This window comes from Struthio camelus, chromosome 30 (genome assembly GCF_040807025.1).
Source record: "Struthio camelus isolate bStrCam1 chromosome 30, bStrCam1.hap1, whole genome shotgun sequence".
Taxonomy (NCBI): Eukaryota; Metazoa; Chordata; class Aves; order Struthioniformes; family Struthionidae; genus Struthio; species Struthio camelus.
The window spans coordinates 5,085,520-5,105,062 of record NC_090971.1 but is presented as its reverse complement, the minus strand read 5'-3'; the positions used below and the strand labels follow the sequence as shown (position 1 = coordinate 5,105,062).

The 19,543-nt window shown below is 46.5% G+C and overlaps 2 protein-coding genes across 2 annotated transcripts; one reads left to right on the top strand and one right to left on the bottom strand.

Annotated features, from left to right (window-relative positions):
• Window positions 1-569: 569 nt before the first annotated feature.
• Window positions 570-7,256, bottom strand: LOC104144181 (cornulin-like). The gene is given in 3 exon segments (XM_009675012.2): window positions 570-2,324; window positions 2,326-2,446; window positions 2,779-7,256. Coding segments are annotated over 3 exon segments (855 nt in total). The 5' UTR covers window positions 2,917-7,256; the 3' UTR covers window positions 570-1,728.
• Window positions 7,257-17,189: 9,933 nt separating this feature from the next.
• Window positions 17,190-18,176, top strand: LOC104144182 (keratin-associated protein 4-4-like). Its single transcript, XM_009675014.2, has one exon. The coding sequence runs from the start codon at window positions 17,190-17,192 to the stop codon at window positions 18,174-18,176; it is 987 nt and encodes a 328-aa protein (XP_009673309.2).
• Window positions 18,177-19,543: the final 1,367 nt, after the last annotated feature.

Sequence of the window (19,543 nt, the reverse complement as noted above, 5' to 3'; positions counted from 1 at the left end):
TGCCCGGTGGTCCAGCACACATCTGAACCTCATAATAATCCCCACTGACTTCACCAGACTGCCCATGCTTTCGAAACTATCCATGTTCCTATCTACATTTTTGGATTAGACCCTATTCCCTGAACTGCTGAACTAAGTTTGAAAATGGCTCTAATGGTGCACACTGTGCTTGTGATCTTTCTATCGCTGGCCTCCTGGTTGTTGCTGGGATCAGATATACCTGAATAATAGTTTTCTGTGTTTAATATATCTGCACTCCATCCTTTGAGGACTTCTATGGCTAAAAGGGATTTTTAATCTTCACAGCATCCTCCCCATTTCCCTTGCTTCTCAGAGTACTAATAAGTGAGGTTAAATAAGACAAATCCCTCCCATTCAGTGTTAAGCAGCTGTTTATTCTTTTCACAGCAGATGTGAAAAATGCCCAGAGCAGATGGTTGCTGTGAGGGATCTGTTCAGAGGTTGGTCGTGCCATTGTGTTAATGCAGACCTTTTTTCTTTTTTGAGGACGTCTCTCACCGGGATGTCACACCTCTGCCCACAGAGCAACCCACTTGCCTCAGCAGAATTGCAAAGGTACCTCCAAACCTCCCATTTGACTGGCAGCTCAGTTTGAGGGGAGCCTGCCAAGGGCAGTATTTTGGCTCTGCTTTGTTTTAGGGATGTCTCAGCTCTCGCAGAGAAGGACAGAGTGGTGGGACAGGGGCAGAAGGGCTTGAGGGAGGAGAAGGAGGAAGGTCCCTAGAGGCAGAGCAGACGCTGCAGGCACCACTAATGCCACTGAAGCTGGACTGGGACATGAAACCCCAACACCTCTGAAACCGGGGAACGTGCCTTGGCCTGATGTTACCTGAGGTTTGTTTGATGTAACAAGAGTTGGGTGGTGAACAGCAGCACCTTTAGGATATCTGCCCCAGACAAGCCCTTCTCTCTTTCCGTCCCTGCCTCTACCTTGAACCCTGATAAATGGAGCAATGTGGCCATGTGTCATGCAAGAGACAGACCTTCTGGTCCTCTGCACCTTGTCACATCATCTGGCTGGTTGTTTGGAGTGGGGCTGAGAACACGCTTGCAGCAATACACCAGGACACTGTGTCATTTTGCCTTGAGTTTTATTATTACATGGACAGAGGCAGCCCAACAAAAAGTAACAGAGAAGGTCTCTAGCCATCGAATAACTCAGTATAGAGCAGGGATGTGAAGCCCAGGGTTAATAAGAAATTAGGCAAGATATGATGAATAGGAATGCAAACCATAGTGAAACTGGACAAAATGTACCTCCTCGTAGGGGACGAGCTCCAAGCAGATCGGAAGAGTTCAGCTAGCTGAAGCGGGGGGGAAGTTTGTGGGGACACTTTTTTAACTTACCCAAAATCACGCCATGGCCAGCAGAGGGAAATGTATAACAGCATTTCAGATTTGCTATTGCCTTTTCTGCCTCAGTTGCAAGAGGGATTGTTTTTGTCTTTACTGCTGTGGCGGCCACTGATAAAGAAATTGCTGAAGATTTTAGGAATTACAGGAGTACAGGTCTGACCTAGGTGCTTGCTCTGCAGCAGGTTGTCTTTGGCCATGAGCATCTTGCTGCTCTTGTGCTGGACAAAACTGTGCCTTACTGCTGAGCTCCTGCTCCAGCACCTCAGGTTTGTAGCTCTGACTGAGAGCTGGGTCACAGCACATTTCCTGGTGCTCAGGACCCTCACTGAGGCTCACATCCTGCTCCAGGGACTACAGCTTTTGGGCCTCACTGGGTTTGGGGTCCTGCTGAAAGGCCTTGCACAGCTGAGTCTCATTGCTTGTGTCTCTCCCTGGTGTCTCAGAGGGACAATTCAGGTCCGGCTCTGCTGACTCCATCTCCAGGACCTGATGGCTGCTCGAGGCCTTCTCTAGTGTCTCAGCATCCTGGGCCTGGTGGTACTTTGGACCCTGTTCTGGTGTCTTGGTCTCTTGGGCCTGGTGGGTTTTTGGGTCCTGTCCTGGTGTCCCAGTCTCATCAGCCTGACAAGTATTTTGGTCCCGCTCTGTGGTCTCAATGTGCAGGATCTCAACTCTGTTTGGGTCCCATTCTGGTGCCTCTGTCCCATCAGCCTGATGGGTGTCTGGGCCCTGATCTGATGTCTCAGGCTCCTGGGTTTGATGAGTGTCTGGGGTCTCACCCTTATGGACCTGATTGTTTGTTCCCTGCTCTTGGATCTGCCAGTGGTAGGAGACCCTCTCAGCTGCATGTGGTCCTGCTGGCTGCTGCTCCCTGCCTGCCTCCTCTCGGGCTGTCAGCTCGTGTCCACTTTCCAGTCTGTGGTACTGCCTGAGCAGTTTGTTACAAGGAGTAACAAACCTTCGCCACGCAGAAAACCAGACTAAGAAACTCACTGAAGTCAACCCTGTCATTGGTGTCGTCGTCCAAGAAGCACAGCACCTTCTCCACAGTTTCCAGGTTGTGGGGGTTCTGTAAAGAAACAAGCAGCAGTGGCAAAGTCTGTTAACCCTTTGTGTTGTCTCCATCTAAGAGTGTTTGAGCAGGGCTGACGCAGTCTCCGGGCAGAAATCCGGGCTCCCTGCGCTGTGCTCTGCAAGCAGCTAACCCTGGGAGAATGAATAACCACCTTCTTTGCTGCAGATCCTCTCACCTCTGAACATCTCCTTGCCTTTCCCAAAAAGCCGGGTGCACACATGTGCAATGGAGAGCATGGCTTGACTGACTCTGCTACACTTTTGATCCCGGCCCTGCAACCTCTGTGCACCCTCTTGGCAGACACTGGCTGCAAGCTGGATCCTCACCGCTATCACGTCTGCAAACTCCTGCTGGATGAGCTGCCTCAGCTCCTCCTTGCTCAGGGTGCTGCAGTCCCCATCTCTCTGGGCATATGCATAGAAAGCAGTGATGATGCTGTTGATGTTTTCCTGGAGCTGGGCCATCTCCCTGCAAACCTGAGTCAGCCTGCAAAAAAAGCACCAACAAAAAGGAGTCTTTGTATGTTTTTTTTTTTTTTAAGTTACTCTTGAAAAACACAGCTGGACAGAAAGACAGAGAGAGAAAGAACTGCCAGAAAAGGAGGTAGACAGAATAAAGTAGAAGAAGAGAAAGAAAATGGAGAACAAGAAGGGACTCACGGGAAAAATGAATCTCTGACTCGCTGCAGAGACAGCTGGGTACGAGGATGAGCAGTGAGGGCTGGAGAGATGAAGGACAGTGAGAAGTGAAAGGTTGGGGAAGCAGGCAGATAGCAGGAGAGGGGAGAAAAAAATCTTGTCCTTGGCCTTAATTTGGCTTTATGTGGAGCAGAACAGAGCTGTGAATGCACGTTGCTTCAAATGAGCCACAGAATATTATGATTCTAGGTCTCTTTTATGAATTTTTTGACTCATAAAAAGCCAACATAGAAATTCCTTTAGGAGAGCTCAGCAGTGGTAGCTCCAGGAAGACATTCATGGCCAAAAGCTCCTGCTTTACTGCCAGTAGCAAAGTCAGACAATGTGAAAATAAATGAGTTTCTGTATATCCAGGCTTACCTAGGTCAGCAATAGGAACAGCTGAGCTTCAGGAGTGGAGTTTAAAGCAGATCAGCTATTGGTGGTCTTAAATAGGGTTTGTAATCATAGCCTGCATCTTGCAAAGGAGACACCTCTTCCACAGGGTGCCCTGAAACGTTTCTAGCCCAATTATGCTGTCATCCCGTGTCTTCATTTATCTCTTCCTCATTAACTTCTGCACTAACGTTTTTCTCAGAAGTTATTGCAGGGTCCATCCTAAGCTTGCCCCACCTGCAGACACATTTTTGAGGCATTTTACCGAAGAGGCTATTTTACCACTGGAGGTTTTTGTATAAGGTGATGCCTGAGGAATGCCTGTGATTCGCATGTTTGGCAAAGGTGTTTTGTGAGACTGCGATCCCCGAGGGAGTGACATGGGGCCGCTCTGACACCCAGGGGAGGAGGCCACCAGGAATGCTTTCATTTTGAAGTTTAAAAAAAGAAAAAAAAAAGAAAAAACCCCCCAGAAAATTGTGATGTTAAGATGCATATGATTCCTTCCAGAAACTCCCCCTCTCCTGACTGCAAGATAGGTGTCAAGTGAAGAAATCTTTTCAAATAGTGCCACCAAGAGGCATTTGGAGCAGACTAGGGGCGTGGTGCTGTGCAGCTGATCCTGCAGCTGCATCACCATTTACTGGCTGGGGAAACTGAGGCACACTCGTTTCTCTGGAAATTATTTTATAACTCCCTACACTTTCGTTCCCCCTGGCTGCTACAAATGCAGTGTGAGATGAAAGCTCTTCGCTGGCCACTTTCAGTAAGACTTTTAAGTGTCCTAACTTTAGCCTTCCACTTTTTAAACTTCTTTTCTTGGCCAGTAAATGGCTATTAAGAGAGAATGAAAAAAATGAATGACAGAAACCAGTATAGCTTTTAATGTACAAGGTGATATTTGGACACAACAAATACAAAACTGGTTGTATTTTATTAGAAAAAAAGCACCATGAGGAAAATGCCCTGGGTGGCTCCATGCAGAAAGGGAGGGTTAATGGCTCTGAGTGCATTTGTGTAAAGGGCCTGCAGGTGTGCAGGGTCAGGAGGGGATAAATAAGGCATCCGAGGAGCCCTTAGGTAAAGCTTGGGAGGCTGTGGGTGTTGGCTGTGCAATGTTGTCCTGTCTGTCTCAGTTGCCTGCTGGGGAAGGTGGATGGTTCCTGGCAGTGCCTTTCAGGGAGGGAAAGCTCTGGAGCTTAGAAATGCCATGCTGATAACTGTGATGATTAGGGTCTCTTGAAGCCTCTAGCAATGCCTTTTCTAGTTTTTCTCTTTAATGTTCAAAGTTCAGCTCTGAATTTGGTCAGCTTGAACCTAGCTCTGAAGTGTAGGAAGGGGATTTTCAGTGCTGCTCATTGAGCTGTAATTGAAATCATGCTTTTATTTCCCTCCTCCTATCTTATCTCTCTGTTTATTGATCTATCAACCTTTGTCATATCTGAATATACACTACTTTTCTCTAACACTGAGTGCTTGCTGCTAACCTTTTCATTAAGCTGCCATAAGGGGGGAGAAGTACATTCTTGCTGGAGTTATTTCTACTTGAATCTCTCACCCAGGCTCTGAGGAGGGCAGATCCTCCTCCTGTAGGCAACAATATACAAGGTTTATGTTGTACAGGATTTCATACATGCTTTAGGAAACAGAGAAGGTTAGAGGGTCAAAAGATATGTGAAGAAATGCAAAGAGAGCAAGAACTACATAAGGGGGGGGGGAATCACCTTTAGTACAGCTGGAAATAAATTGCAATCTAGAGAATTCAGGAAGGAGGCAGCAGGTGTTTCTGATCCTCTTGTGCTAATGAAATCACCTGAAGCTTCAGTGGTGCTGGATTGAGACAGGTGGGAAGTAGGCAGGGAAGTTGTGAACGAGCTCGCTCCTCGTTTCTAAGGAGCCTGGGGGGTTGCAATAACGGCAGCAAAGTTGATGCAGCTGCCTGACCCTGGGGGTGGGAGCAATCCCTTAAAAGGGTCTGAAAAGAAGCTGATCTGCCTGAGAGCAACTTGGCACAGCAAAGTATTTGCATTGCTCTTTCCCAGGAAAGCTGCTAGTCCAGCAGAGCCAAATCACTTAGTATTACTCAAAAGTGTTTCACTGGGGCATCACCTATGCCTGCCTGCTATGGGCCTGAGTTAGGAGCTGCATTTCTCTCATGTAGGGTATCCTCTGCCAGATTCAGCATTTTATGTGTGCAAGAGCGTGTGATGTCTCTAGTTTCCTGAAGAGCTGGAGGGGGGACTGTGAATTGAAGGAGCATGAATCGGAGAGCAAGTTGCCATTAGTCAGCTCTGTTGTGCTCAGGCAGCAGGAATGATGCAGGTTCTCCCAGGTCTCTGAGCATTTCCTGCCCTGTGCTGTCTCCGCCATGATTTGAGGGAAGCACAGTCTAGCCACAGATTCTTCTCCTGCCTCTACAACTAGCTCATGGTGTTTTTGGCCAAGTTAAAGCTCGAGCCCTGACTTCATTTTCAGCCAGTATGAAAGGAGGCTAGCAGGCCTCTGAGGCATGCTTGGTGCAGAGATTTCCCAGCACCCTGAGATCTCCAAGCTGTGCTGGTGCTAAAAAAGATGATGTTAACATTGCAACTCAAAAAAAATCAGGGTAGGAGGGGCAGAGCCTGATTTTAACGTGAATGTTCACTCCTTCCCTGGGATGGCAGTTGTGTTCATGGGAAAAATAAATACTTTGGGAGTTTACATTCAAAGCAGCCGAGATGCATGTTTATCTTGGCTGAATTTCCAAGGCTGATTTGCCACAGAGGAAAGGTGCAAGGTGTGGCAGAGGAGGGAATGAGTCTGCAGCATGTTGTTTGCTTGGCAAACCTGCTGTAATTACCACAAATTTTTGAGGTGTATTTGCCAAAGGAGCTCTGACTTCTGAGCTCACTGGCAGAAAATGTGTTGGGGCAGCAGGCAAACAAGCTCCTCTGGACAGGCAGAGTATATATTCAATTTCTCAATAAAAATAAAGAAAGTAATCATTGTTTATACCTGTGTGACTCAGTTTGATTGTTCCTGCTCAGCAAGAAGGATTAGAAGTGTAGATTAGTAGGGATGACGGAGGGAAAGTGCCACAGTGAAGGTTTAATGTGAGAAAGCCTTTAAACATAGGTCTTGGAGAGCTGAAGGGCTGCAGGGCTTGGATGGCTGGGAGCTCACTTTGGGAGGTTAGGATAAAAACAAGTGGCTAGTTAGTGCCTGCATGGGACCCCAAAGTTTTATTTTTAACTATTCCCTTCCTAAACCACTGCCTGTACCTTTTCTGCCTGTTCTTGCCTTCTCTTTTGCTTGTTGAGCCAAGAGGCAGTTTACTCTGAGGTTTTAGCTAACCTCCCTTTTCTTGCCTCCCTCCTTGTTCCACAGGCGAAGCGCAATTCCTAAACTTTGTGAGAGCTGGAGCCTATTATACAGAGAGCTTATCACTACATCTATGTCATTATCAGGAATTAAGCGAATTGAAGTGAAATGCCTTATTTTCCTATGCTACCTAGGTATTCCAGCAAGTTGTTTCTGATGCAACCCTTTTTATTGCTAATTCATTGTGACATTAAGAAGTGTGATACATTAGCTTTTCTCTAATACACTTTTCTACTTTTTTGCATGTTAATGAGCATATTTAACATATTGCTTCAGAGATAATTGGATTCCAAGACTTCCTGTGGTAATGCACTGAAAGCCAGCTAGCAATGCCTTTAGTATCCGAAAGACTCTTTCTGCATTTGAATAATCTCACAAATAAAATTAAGAATTAATCTCTTGGCTGAAGCAAGACTTTTGTGGATACATTTTTTTGTTTCGAGACAGTTTTAATACATATTTCAAGAACTATAGTTATGAAGAAGTTAATTAAACCCTTCCTTTGCATTTCTACCATGGAACTTAAAAAGGGGCATGGGTATTTCAGGTCATCTTGTTGCTCTCACCCATTGATTCTTCTCCTGAAGACAGGCTTTTTCTGTGATTCATTTGCTCGTATCCAGCTGGGTGCTCTAATACAAAACGCAGGAATTATCTTTGGGTAAATTATTTTCTGAAGGGACAACGGAAATCATGAGTTTACTTATCCAGCCCTAGGAGTGGAAGAGGAAAGGCGGTGATATGTAGCTAGACATTAAGAATTCCCAGTACCTTACTGTGTGCAGTGTTTTATAGAGCAGATACGACATTCCATGTTTCAAGTAAATCTTTAGCAATCAGAGACTAAGAGTAAACCTAACATGGAGATTTGATTATAGTTGTATTTGTGGATATGAAGAATTATTTCACTTTCCTCTGAAGGCATCTGGTTTTCACTGTCAGAAAAAAGATACCCAGTGAGGTAACCATGCATTGGCTCCTCTCGGGCAGTCTTTAAATCCAGATGTTTGTGAACCCTATTAACTGATGGGCAATAAAAAAAATCACACAGCTTCTACTCAGTTACCGCCAGCCCAGAAAACTTGGTCTAAGTTTTGCAGTTTATCTGTCACTAGAAAACAAGTTTGGACTATCTGCCTGTATTTCTTCCATTGTAATTTCTTCTAATTGTAGCAGGAAATCTCTTCAAGCTGTTCTAGTGCACTGAGCTTTCCCCTGCCTTGCACCACCAGAGGACGCTGCTCCTACACCTGCACTGACATGCACACCTATGTGTGTGTGCACACACCTGGTGTGGGTGCACAGGCCGCCTGAAACACCTGCCGGATGCTGGTCCACATGTGAGGTCTGCTCTCTGCTCCTGACAGTGAGGCTTGAACTAATCTCCAGAGCCATGCACATGGCTTAGCTTTTGGAAAATCAGCTTCTGGTCAGAGCTCTGACCACATTGAATGTTGCCTTGAAGGTGAATTAAAGCAGTTTTTTTGTGGTAGTGCTTAGTGGCCAGGCAGGCATTGCAGCAGACCAGCTGCGACCCTTCCTGCTTGCTTTTATTTCTGTGCTGTATAACATTGAGCTCCGAGCTGCAGCGCATATGGGGAGCATGGGCGGGGAGGAGCAAGCAGCGCCTCGCTAACGCATGTCACTGCTGAGCTTGCACAGCCCACAAAGCACATCTCCTCTCTCCCTGGGACCAGCCTCAGAGGAGAGGGGCTCAGACAGGACCATGCAGTCTTTCAGCTTGGTCTCTTTTGGCTTGCTGTGCTGAGAGGGTTTGGTAGAGACCTGAGTCAACTTTGTGGTCACCATGGAAGTAAGTCATAGGCTGCACTCATTCTAGCTGCTCCCCTTTGGTGGTGGGGACTGTTTCCGTGCTGCTCCCCGTTAGCTTCCTCACTGGCCAGTACATCAGCAGGAGAATTTCAATTCCTTTTCCTAGGCAGTTGCAGGAGGAAGTTGCAATTTTGGGGAATGACTAAAGCCTTAGTTTTAGGGGCATCTCTGGTTGGGGCAAGAAGCCTCCTGTTCTGAAAACCACCTCTAGCCCTCCAGGAGTGACTGCAGTGGTATTGAGGGCCAGATATGGAGACAAAGCAACATCAAAGGGCTTGGAGGCAGCCGTGAAGTGCAAGCAGGAGCGTCGTCTCAAGCAGAGGTTGGAAGGGGGCAGAGAGGACATGTTGGGAAATGTAACCTGGTTGAAACCCCACCAAAGGCAGGCTGGGAGGGTGGTGGAGCTGGCTGGGCAAGGTGGCGCGGGGAGGAATGCATTGCGTCAGCTGGCCAAGGAGAACTGGCACAGGTGCTGGGGGCGAGCTGAAGCTTGCCTGGCAGGGAAGCGTTTCCAGCAGCGGTATGCTGGCGCTTGCGGCCGTGTGAACAGCCGGGCTGGGAAGCTGGTTGCACAAGACTCATGGGGTGGCAGCAGGGAGGAAAGCCAGCCAGGCAACATACCTTGTTCTGCGCCATGATACACCCGTTCCTCTTGCAGTCAGTTCAGCAACGCAACGCTTGTCTGCCCTCTCCACTCTTTCCTTGTTTCCAGACAGGGAAATATCCTGTTCTTTTTTTATTGGGGTTCATCTTTCTTCATCCTGGCTTTCCCAAGAAGTAAAGCTTTGAGGCTCACACTTGAAATCTAATTACTCTCAAACCTAGTATTTGTAAGCAAATTTGATGCAGTGGCATGGTTCAAACCAGTGCTAAATCCCTGTGAGTTTTATGAAGATAGAAAGTGATGTGATTAATGCTGCCCCTGGAGGAAGGGCCAATCAGTTCTCCCTTTACCATGCTATTGGATGCACAGGAGAGACAGCCGAAACCAGTTCTGCCTGGTCAAAACGACGCTTTGAAAAACGTGACTTAAGAAGTGTTTTGGAAAGTCTGAGCTCCCATCCTGTGAAAACTGGCCTGAGATGTCTGTGTGGAGCTCTCAGCATTACCAGCTGTGCCTGAGAAATAAGGCTCTTGCCTTTTGCTTGTAAACAAGGTTCAGCCAAAACCAGACTGGATGGTTCCTTCCCCTCTGTAGGAAAAGGTAAATTACTAGCTGATATGTCAGGAATGTCACAGTCACACCTGATGCCTCTCTTCCAGCTCTATCAATTATACTCCATGCTAATGACAAGGCCATCACAAGGCAGGAATGATGCCGGGAGTGAGGGGAGGAGGAGGTTGCCGTGAGGGGGCATGAGACCATCCACAGGAACGAGGAGGTGGGAGAAGGCAAGGAAAAGGCTATTTGTGGGTTTTAAGACCCAAGCATGGTACATCCACAGACAGCAATGACCAGGGAAAGGTTCTAGCTGGAGCTGCTCACTTCTTTGCCTGCTGAGCAGTGGCTACACTTGAGGAAATGACTGTCTCTTGCCCTGCTGCTTTGCCGTTGGCGCTGCAGGCCTAGGATTGCCTCCTGGGGCCAGTACACTGCTGCCTAACTGCAGAGATGATCTCTGCCCCAGTCTGCTTGACTGGAGAAGCATTTGCTGAAATTACAGTCAATGCACCCACCAAAAAATAAAATAAAATTGCTTTTTCAGGTTTAGTTTTCCTGTAAAACACGAGCAGCCACCAGTATTTATAGCCCTGGGTAGACTGTGAAGTCCTTTAAAGAGCTACAGAAATCTTCAACTTGGTCTAGATGAACACCTCTAACTTGCTGAAACTTCAGGAACAGGAAACTCTCACTTCTTTGCCTGCTGAGCAGTGGCTACACTTGAGGAAATGACTCTCTCTAGGACTCGTTGCTAAGCACTTGGAAGCACCCAGGGTAATGCCAACAAACTCTGAACATCAGTACATGGATGGCTGAACGTCTGACATGCCTGATGGAGTGCACTGTGTTGGCATAACCGTAAATGCAAGTGTGTAATGGTGGTAAGTGATTTCTGTAATTGAGATTATGTGGGAGAGCCCAATGATTTATGTAGGACAGTGTCAGAAGAGTATCTTTTAACAGTGAGTGGAGCTTGTCTGACTTCTGCGAATGCCTGTTTGGGAATGCAGAAAAAAATATTCCTCTATTTATCATCTTCACTTCTTCATTTTTAGTAGTCATTTTTATGTTACTATAGGCTATCTTTACTAAGGTTTGATTTACAGGCGTTTCAAAAGTCTAATACTGCAGATCTAATCTAATTCACAGCAGAGTTGTATTGCAACATAATGGATAATATATGTAGTTCTAGGCACGATAATCTGGTGTAGTGTCTTGGGAATGATATCTGTTGATTTATTTACCAAAAAAAAAAAAAAAAAGCAAAGAGGAAGGAAATAATTGACAAACTTTTCAGGTCATGAAGATTTATTCTCTCAGTTCAGTGTGCTGCAAATATTGCTACAATATAAAGACTCATTTCATCTCTCTCTGAATGCACACACGCAGTGCTAACATGCAGACATGATTTGATATGCATATGGAGGTGGAAAATCCTTTCTGACAGAAGACATTAAAGACGTGGAGAATGATGTGCAATCATTCAATAAAAATGACTTTCACTGAGCGGTTCTTTGCAGATGCCTCCATTGCTTCTAATCATTTTTCCGGGCTGACCTGAGTTGCGGGGGGCTGTTTTATAGCAGCAAACCCCTGTGGCTGCTGCTACCGCAGCACCTGCCCCAGCACCCCATGGCGGATGGGAGCCTGTCCCTGAAACGCCGGCACTGAACGCGATAGCAGCAGCTGGGCAAGAAACGGCAGATGATATCTCAATTACACTGCAGGCAAATGCAAGAATAATTGGTGTTTCCTTCTCCCTCTGGCCTTTCTACAGTTTTTTTAAAGCTTTATCCATCTACTGCATCAGGCTACTGCTAATATCTAGAGATATAACTCAGTCCTTTGTAATGCTATTACACGATGGGGGAATGAGCAAAGGCTCCTTGCTGCTCCTGAGGAGTATGAAGCCTTTTAATTACACCGAGTCCAACCCAGGCTTCAACTGGAAGCCTGTTGATGGATTGCAACAACGAGGCATCCATCCCTCAGCATTACTCCTCTCCTGGCATCTTCTGTGACTTCGCTCTATTCAGTGCTTGCTCTTTCCTCACCCCCCAATACCTCCTGCTATTTTATAGATCCTTAAAAGACATTTCTCAAACTGTGTTAAAATGATGCCTTTCAGCTACTTTTCTTAATATTCTCATAATAATTTCAACCTAAAAGACCTGTATAAAAGAGGATAGAAAGCCCAAGGACAAGATCCTAACTGAATTTAAGACTTATGAAAGTAGTTATTTGTATGTGGAAGTAAAATTTTGAAGATGATGAAATGTGTCTCTCTGAATGCAATTACTTGCATTGCCTACATTTCTGCTATTATTATTGTATTTAATATTATGCAATAGAAATAAGAGTCATAATTAAGAGCCGATTTATTTATTTTTTTTATTTACCATGAAATCTTTTTCTCTCTTAATACAAATGAGAAATCAAGAGAACCACCAGAAGGAGATCCCATTTGTGCAGGAAAATCTCTCTTTATTGCATGCTGGTGGCTGCCGCCCTGTTTCTTGCCTTGCAGCCAGTTCTGACACCTCGCCAGGCACCGCTCCACAATGACAGCAGTGTGGGTGGTGGGGCAGCTGGGTGCCTGCTGGGGAGAGCCGGTTTCCCCAGGTGCTGCCATGCTCTGTGGCATGCACAGCTCTGTGCAGGTTGTGCTTGGAGGTGCACAAGGATCCACATGGATGATGAAACACCTATCTGGTCAGGGGTTGCAGGTGATCATGCCCTGAGGACAGCAGGGCTCTACTGGTGAGGCTGCGGGCTGCAGGAGGAAGGTGGTACCTTGCCGGCCTTGGTGGGCATCACAGGTGATGGCTGCCAGACACACGCCAGTGGTGATGCATGGAGGCACGCAGGGGTCCCAGGCAGATGGGTGCTCGGGGCAGTCGGGACAGCAGGTGCCCGCAGAGATGGGAACAGTGGCAGGGCAAGCGCCCAGGCAGGTGGCTGCACCCTGGCACGGGCAGGCACCCACCCCAACAGGCAGTTTGGGACAGGAGTGCACACTATGCATAGAGTGGGTGACTATGGCTTCTGTGGCACCCTGCAATGGGCAAGTGTCTGTGTGTGCAGCCAGCCCCATGCAGGCAGCGGGTGGCAGGCAGGGTGGCTGGCACTGGTGAGACATCTCTGCACTGCAGGCAAGGCTGAAAGAAAAAGAACAGTTTGGTCTCTCCTAATGCAAAGCATCAGAGCCTTCATTTTCTAGGCTGGTGAATTTTTCAGCAAGACACTTGCTGTTTATTTCACAATTTGATCATGAAAAAAGGAAAGGAGAGAAGTTTTTGCCGCTATTTTAAATTCTGCAGCCACTTCCTATGAAGAGTTTGGTCATTCTATTTTTCTGCATAAACTGCTAAATCCAACTTTCCTGTCTAAAAAGCTGTTTTCAGCCAAACAATTTCACCCTAAGAGCATTTTCTTGGCCAGATAGCAGTGGATTTAGTTAACATTTTCAGTAGCATTATAAACTTTGGGTTATTCCCCTCTCTTTTCTAGACCTCCTCTTGCTCTGATACTCCCTTGCAAGGAATACCCATCTCCCAGCGGCTGCAAGAGGTGCAGCTATTACTACCCTACCTTTAGCATTGCTAAAGGCAGCAACAAGCCCAACAGGTAGAAGTAGAGGCAGAGCTGCCCAGGTTTAGTGTGGGGCTTGGCACACCCACCTGGGACCTTGGCTGTACACAGTGCTGTAGTCACTTTGCTGCTTGAATGAAGCTGGATAACTAAATGCAGAGCAGTTTTGGCTCCTGCCCACAGTGTAGGCACTCCAAGAGCTAGGTCGTACGTTAGTCCACTAAATCCAGTGCTGAGACAACAAAACATTTTGCAGAACATCCATGGGAATTACAGCAAATGAAGATTATGGTTACTCTTTTAAACTCTTATCACCAATGAGGTGCAAGGGCAAATAAACAATTTCCTTCATGCAGCTTGTAACAGTAAGCTATATGAGCACATAGTAGAAATTTAACCCCGTAGATAGGCTCAGATTTGTACAAGCCAGAAGATACTCACCTGACTCAGTGGTAGCAAATAAAGAGAACAAGCAGACACAGCAACTTTAACCTGGGCTCTGCGGTGTACATTCAGGAGCCTGGCCTCCAGAGATGAGGTGCCCCAGGTGCTCAGACAAGCTACGCTTTGCTAACCCAGGCCTGTTCTGCCTCTGTCCCATGATGGATTATTTGGCTAATTGTTTTTAATGGAAACTGGCTATTTCCGTGGCTACAACCTTGAGTGAGCCAAGATGGTCTGCAAATTCACGTGTCCTTTCAGTGGTGCTGATGTCAGAGAAGAATTTGGGAAATGAATGGATTCTCAACTTACCATCAAATATTCGGACAGTCATGGGTCAGATTTTCAATGACAGTATGACATCTTCACGTCCAACACATCATGTGTGCTATTAGAGACAGAATGGGATGTGGGATTGGGGGATTCTTTTAGCCAAATCTGGCCTATTTCTGTCATTGCATCTGTCCTATTCAGATCTGGTCTTCCTGGTAGTAGATCCTGACATGCTTTTGGAAACTTTTATGAAATCATCGCTAGTCTCATGATGTTTTACATTTTCTCCTAAAGCTCTGACTAAAGAGCAACACGATATTCCATCACCATGATGTTACCTTTATCCTTGTGCAGTTGTTCCCTGGAAAAGCAGATCCAGGAGAAGCAACCATCACCCTTTTCCCTTCAGCCCACCGGCTTACCAAATTCAACTGCATTGTACTAAGGGTTAATTCAAATTACTTGGTAATGCAAGTGGGTCACGCATGCTAAATTTATTTATTTCAATTAAAATAACCAAAAGCCACTGCATAACTTTCTACCATCATAATTTATGATGGGAGACCACCATGCTCAAGAGCACATTTACAGGTAGGAGAGTGTGCAAACACAAAAACACCTCTTGGCTCTGGGTGATATATGCCCTCATCTCTGCATGCAGGTGATGTGGGTTCGATGCTTGTGTCAATGAGTGGCTTGGGGCTAGTTCAGAGCAAGCAGAGAAGTAAATTTGAGAGTCTTTGATCTTGTACGAGGATTGCCCTTGTTAGCTCTCCCTTCTCTCTTCTAACACAGGAAATTCAGCTGAGAGCGTCTTTCCTTGACCACAGTTGTGGCGGGCAGAAAGCGGTGACTCCGTACTGCTGCAGTCAAGGACACGTTGCTATCTTTTGCGAGCGGCGTAGCTCAGTTGCGAGCTGGACTGCACAGAAGTGCTGTGAGCACAGCAAGCAAAAAACACCCATTGCCAAGACTGCAGACTGCACCAAGCACAGACAGTTCATTACCCTTGGGGCATCAGTGCAAGAGGTGGGCTTTTTTAAGTTCTGGAACAAACTAAATGAAATTAAATGTCTTAACGTAAACAGGGTGATGTCATCCCTGACTGCCCTACTGCCAAAATCTAACCAATTTCAGTTGCACAGGAGTATTGTATTTGGCTGAGGTACAGAGCTGCTGTGAAGCTGGCCACAATACATGGGTGCTCCCATGGACAGGACTGCCTTAGCAAGAGCACAGTTGACAGCTCCAGGGAAGTGCATATTCACCTTTATCTGGCACTGGAGACCACATCTGGACACTGTGTCCAATTTTGGGCCCGCAGGTCTGTTCACCCTAGAGAGGAGAGGGCCTAGGGGAGATAATACTGCTGCTTTCTGCTACCTAGGGGGTATTAATGGAAAAGATGGGCTCTTCTCAGAGGTGCCCAGAGAAAGGGTGAGAGGTAACAACTGTAAGTGGCAACAGGGAAATTCTGACTAGATATTAGAATAAAACGTTCACAGTGAGCAGGATGCTGTACATTAGTGAGAATACAGAAAATTACACAAAAGAGCAGCACAAAACACAGTCCTATCCCATCTGTAACAGAGGAAGGTGCAAGAAAATGTACAAAAATAACTCATATCAAATTAAAAATTAATCCCCGTGAGGTTTGTTTTCTAGCTGCATTGCCAGTTCTGTGGTCTCCCGCCCCCATATGAAACATGTGGATCAGGTGTCATGTGTACCACCTCAGTGGCCAGGTTTCATTAAAAATGATAATGTAAGCAAGTCATTTAAGGATTGGAGGTAGAGCAGGTTTGACTTACTAAAAATTTTATTTCCATACCCCTGAGGTGTCTCACTTCCGGAGACATGGACACTAAAATCATATAAAAGGGTTCATATTGCAGTGTTTCTCAAACCATTTTGATTTCCTTTGCTTCTTCCTGTTAGAGATTTGGGTAAGTCTTTTTTGGCTTACTGGGAAGTAACACAATGGATGGGGCTATTTATTTTTTAACTGTGTTCTGCAGAAGCAAGTAAGAAGACTTAGTGCTTCAGCATAGCAAGATTTGTATATGAGTCTTACCAAATACCTGAGCCAAGGGTAAAAACTCATTCTATCTTTCTCTAATGTTCTGTTAGCCATATGGTTTGCAATTGCTGTGCTTTCTCCATTGAGATGCTTCTCAGGGTAGCTGAGAGTGGCATAACCGCCTTCCTTCTCCAGTGACTTTGTTACCCTGCTTTAACTAGGAAATTATGAGGTTTGCGAGGGATCAAAAGGCAAGGACTTCAAAGGGAAAAAAGTGGGAGGGAAGATAAGGAGTGGAGACTTGCAGGCTGCGAGGGCAAGCCATGCCTGGAAGAGAGTCTGGATGAGAAGAGCTGGGAGGACTTCTGCAGAAGAGGTGGGGATGCAGTCAAACACTTGCAAAAGTCTCGTAGCATGAAGCCTCCTCTGATGTTGTCCAGCTGAGGAGCTGCATGGGGACGGGGTAGTATCATCAGCCTAGTCCCCATCCTTTTTGGATGGGGAGCAGGAAGTAACATCAAGGAGTTAATCCCAAACAGAGGGGAGCTGTGGACCAGTGGGCACTGTCATATCTCCAAACCGTGCAATATAATCTCACAGTGTCCAAGTAACAGTACTTGTCTTTCCCATTTTGAGAAGAAGTTATTTGCAATGTTTGTGCAGGCAGCAGCTACAACCTTGTCTAAAATGCTATGGATTTTAGGCTGTTTTCCAAATACATTGCTCCATATTTCATTGGAAAAAGTGTAGTTTAACTCAATGAATGAAATAACTTTGTGAAGGCTGAATATCTCCATTTCCCACAATGTATTTTCCTTTCCTTCTTGCAGGCTTTCCCCTCCCCCAGAGATGTTTTGCCAAAATGAGTACCAATGCAAACAGCCCTGCCTTCCCTCTGCTGTCTTCTGGCTGAGGAGTTTTCCCCAGCAAAAATGTGTGGAATCCTGTGGCACTGTCTATAACGTTCAGCACTTAACTCAATGCATGGATCCCTGTTGCTACAGTGGAGTTACTCAGGCTGCCACCAAGTATGTGGACCTGTGTGGTAATGTTGGCCTGACACAGTCTGCCAGGTGTGTGGACCCGTGCAGCTCTGTGGGCCCTCGGTACACCACCACCTGTGTGGATCCGTGCTGTGGCGGAGTAACGAAGTGCACCACCAAATACATAGATCCGTGCTATGGAGAAGTGACCAAATGCACCACCAAGTGCGTGAATCCGTGCTGTGGAGAGGTGACCAAATGCACCACCAAATGTGTGGATCCATGCTGTGGCAAAGCCACCAAGTGTACCACTACGTGTGTGGACCCATGCTGTGAGGAGGTGAGCAAATGCACCACCGAGTGTGTGGATCCATGCTGTAGAGAAGTGACCAAATGTGTTTCCACATGCATGGACCCTTGCTGTAGCAAACTGACCAAGTGTGCCACCATATTTGTGGATCCGTGCTGTGAGGAAGTCACCAAATGTACCACCACATGCGTGGATCCATGCTGTGAGGAAATCAGCAAGTGCACCACCAGATGCGTGGATCCATGCTGTGGAGCTGTGACCAAGTGCGTAACCAAGTGTGTGGACCCATGCTGTAGCAAAGTGACCAAGTGTTCTACCACATGTGTGGATCCATGCTGTGAGGAAGTCACCAAATGTACCACCACGTGTGTGGATCCATGCTGTGTAGCTGTGACCAAATGCACCACCAAATGTGTGGATCCATGCTGTGGCAAAGCCACCATGTGCACCACTACGTGTGCCGATCCGTGCTGCGGGGAGGTGACTGAACACACCAACAAGTGTGTGGACCCCTGCTGCAGGGGTGTTCAGGCTGCTACCAAGTGTGTGGATTCCTGCGGCACAGCCAGCGTGACGCAGGCCACCTCCCAGTGTGTGGATGCATGCACCCCTGCCTGTGCCCATGTCTATGCCATCAGCTGTGCAGATGTCTGCCGTCGTAAATGCATGGCTCCTTGAGCCGCTGCACACATGCAAGGATCAGATGAAAATGATTTGCAGACTCCCTGTCCTAATTAACTCTTCCTCTTGTCTTTGCTTCCTAGTTCCCTTCTTGTCCTAGGAGAGGGGAAATCTTCCTGTATTTTTTCTTACATTTTTATATAACTTCTGCTATATTTCTTTAAAGCACAATGCCTTTCTTGTAACACGTAACTAATTGACTTTGCACCCCCAGGAATATTGTATATGCCTGGGAGAGCGATCCTGTAATTCTTCTGCTCTGCACTGATGTGGATGGAGGAATTTCTCCATTTGTTTTTTCTTTCCATCTTTTTATTTTCCAGTAGATGTGAAGTAATAAAAGCTATTGATCTTGGTATCAATTCTCTGCATGAGTTTCCTTCACTTTTCCACTCCCACAGGCTTGCACTTTCTCCCTTTAATTTCTTCCTTAAAGACTGATCTCTTTAGAGTGGCAGCAACTGCTGGAATGTGTGAGAAGGACTAAGACTATGTTAGCCAGGGGCCCGGGACACATCTGCAATACAGTGGGTGATTCCTGGGAAAGCATACGTTGTACGTCAAGAGGAAGCACTGTTCTCCCATGGTTTTGAAGACATTGAAAAATCCAACCATTTGCTGAATTGCTTCTCTGAAGCCAGAGATGCTCAGGGCCACTGGCATTTGCGTGCAGCCTTTTCTCAGGCTCTGTCCCACAGGCAGAGACAAGATGTTCCATTACAAGCAATGGGTAAATAAGCCACTAGCGAGAGGAAGATGAGCAGGTCTGGAAGAATGCTTTGTCCCTTGTGACTTTGTCACCCATGCGTAAGAGGTCCCTATCTCAGCATTTGCAGCCAGCTTTTGTTTCCTTGTCTCTGGTGGTGATGGGGCGAGTCTCGTCAGTCAGGGAGATTGACATAAATTCATTCACTGCTGAATTCTGCAGAAATTTTATTACTACTTGCAGGGTGTCCCAGACAATTTTGGGGGCCCTCCATGAAAACTTGCAGACAGGAGCCAAGCACTTCCCCCATCAGCACTGAATTTGTTTGCAAATTGCTTTCCGAAGAGTGAGCAATAGCCTCTGGGACGTAAAGTCACGCTGTTACCCCTACCAAGCACAGCACTCTGCAGGTTTCCATAGCAGAGACAGCGCAGGATACAAGAGTGGGATCAGACTTGGCAACAGCTGCTGAAAGGAGGAAGAATAAGGCAGGAAGACTGTGGAGGAAGTCAGTCCACAGATATGGGCACAGCTCCATTTGCAGGGACCCACTGGCCTGTTCTTAGAAGATGTAGCAGGACACCAGGCTTGTGACTAACCTGCAGTTAGCACCATCTCACTTTTTCTGGTAGAGGAGTTTGACCACTAATGGGACATT

Bases quoted from the DNA above. Each gene is read 5' to 3' on its own strand.
- LOC104144182 (XM_009675014.2), top strand. From the start codon at position 17,190: ATGGATCCCTGTTGCTACAGTGGAGTTACTCAGGCTGCCACCAAGTAT.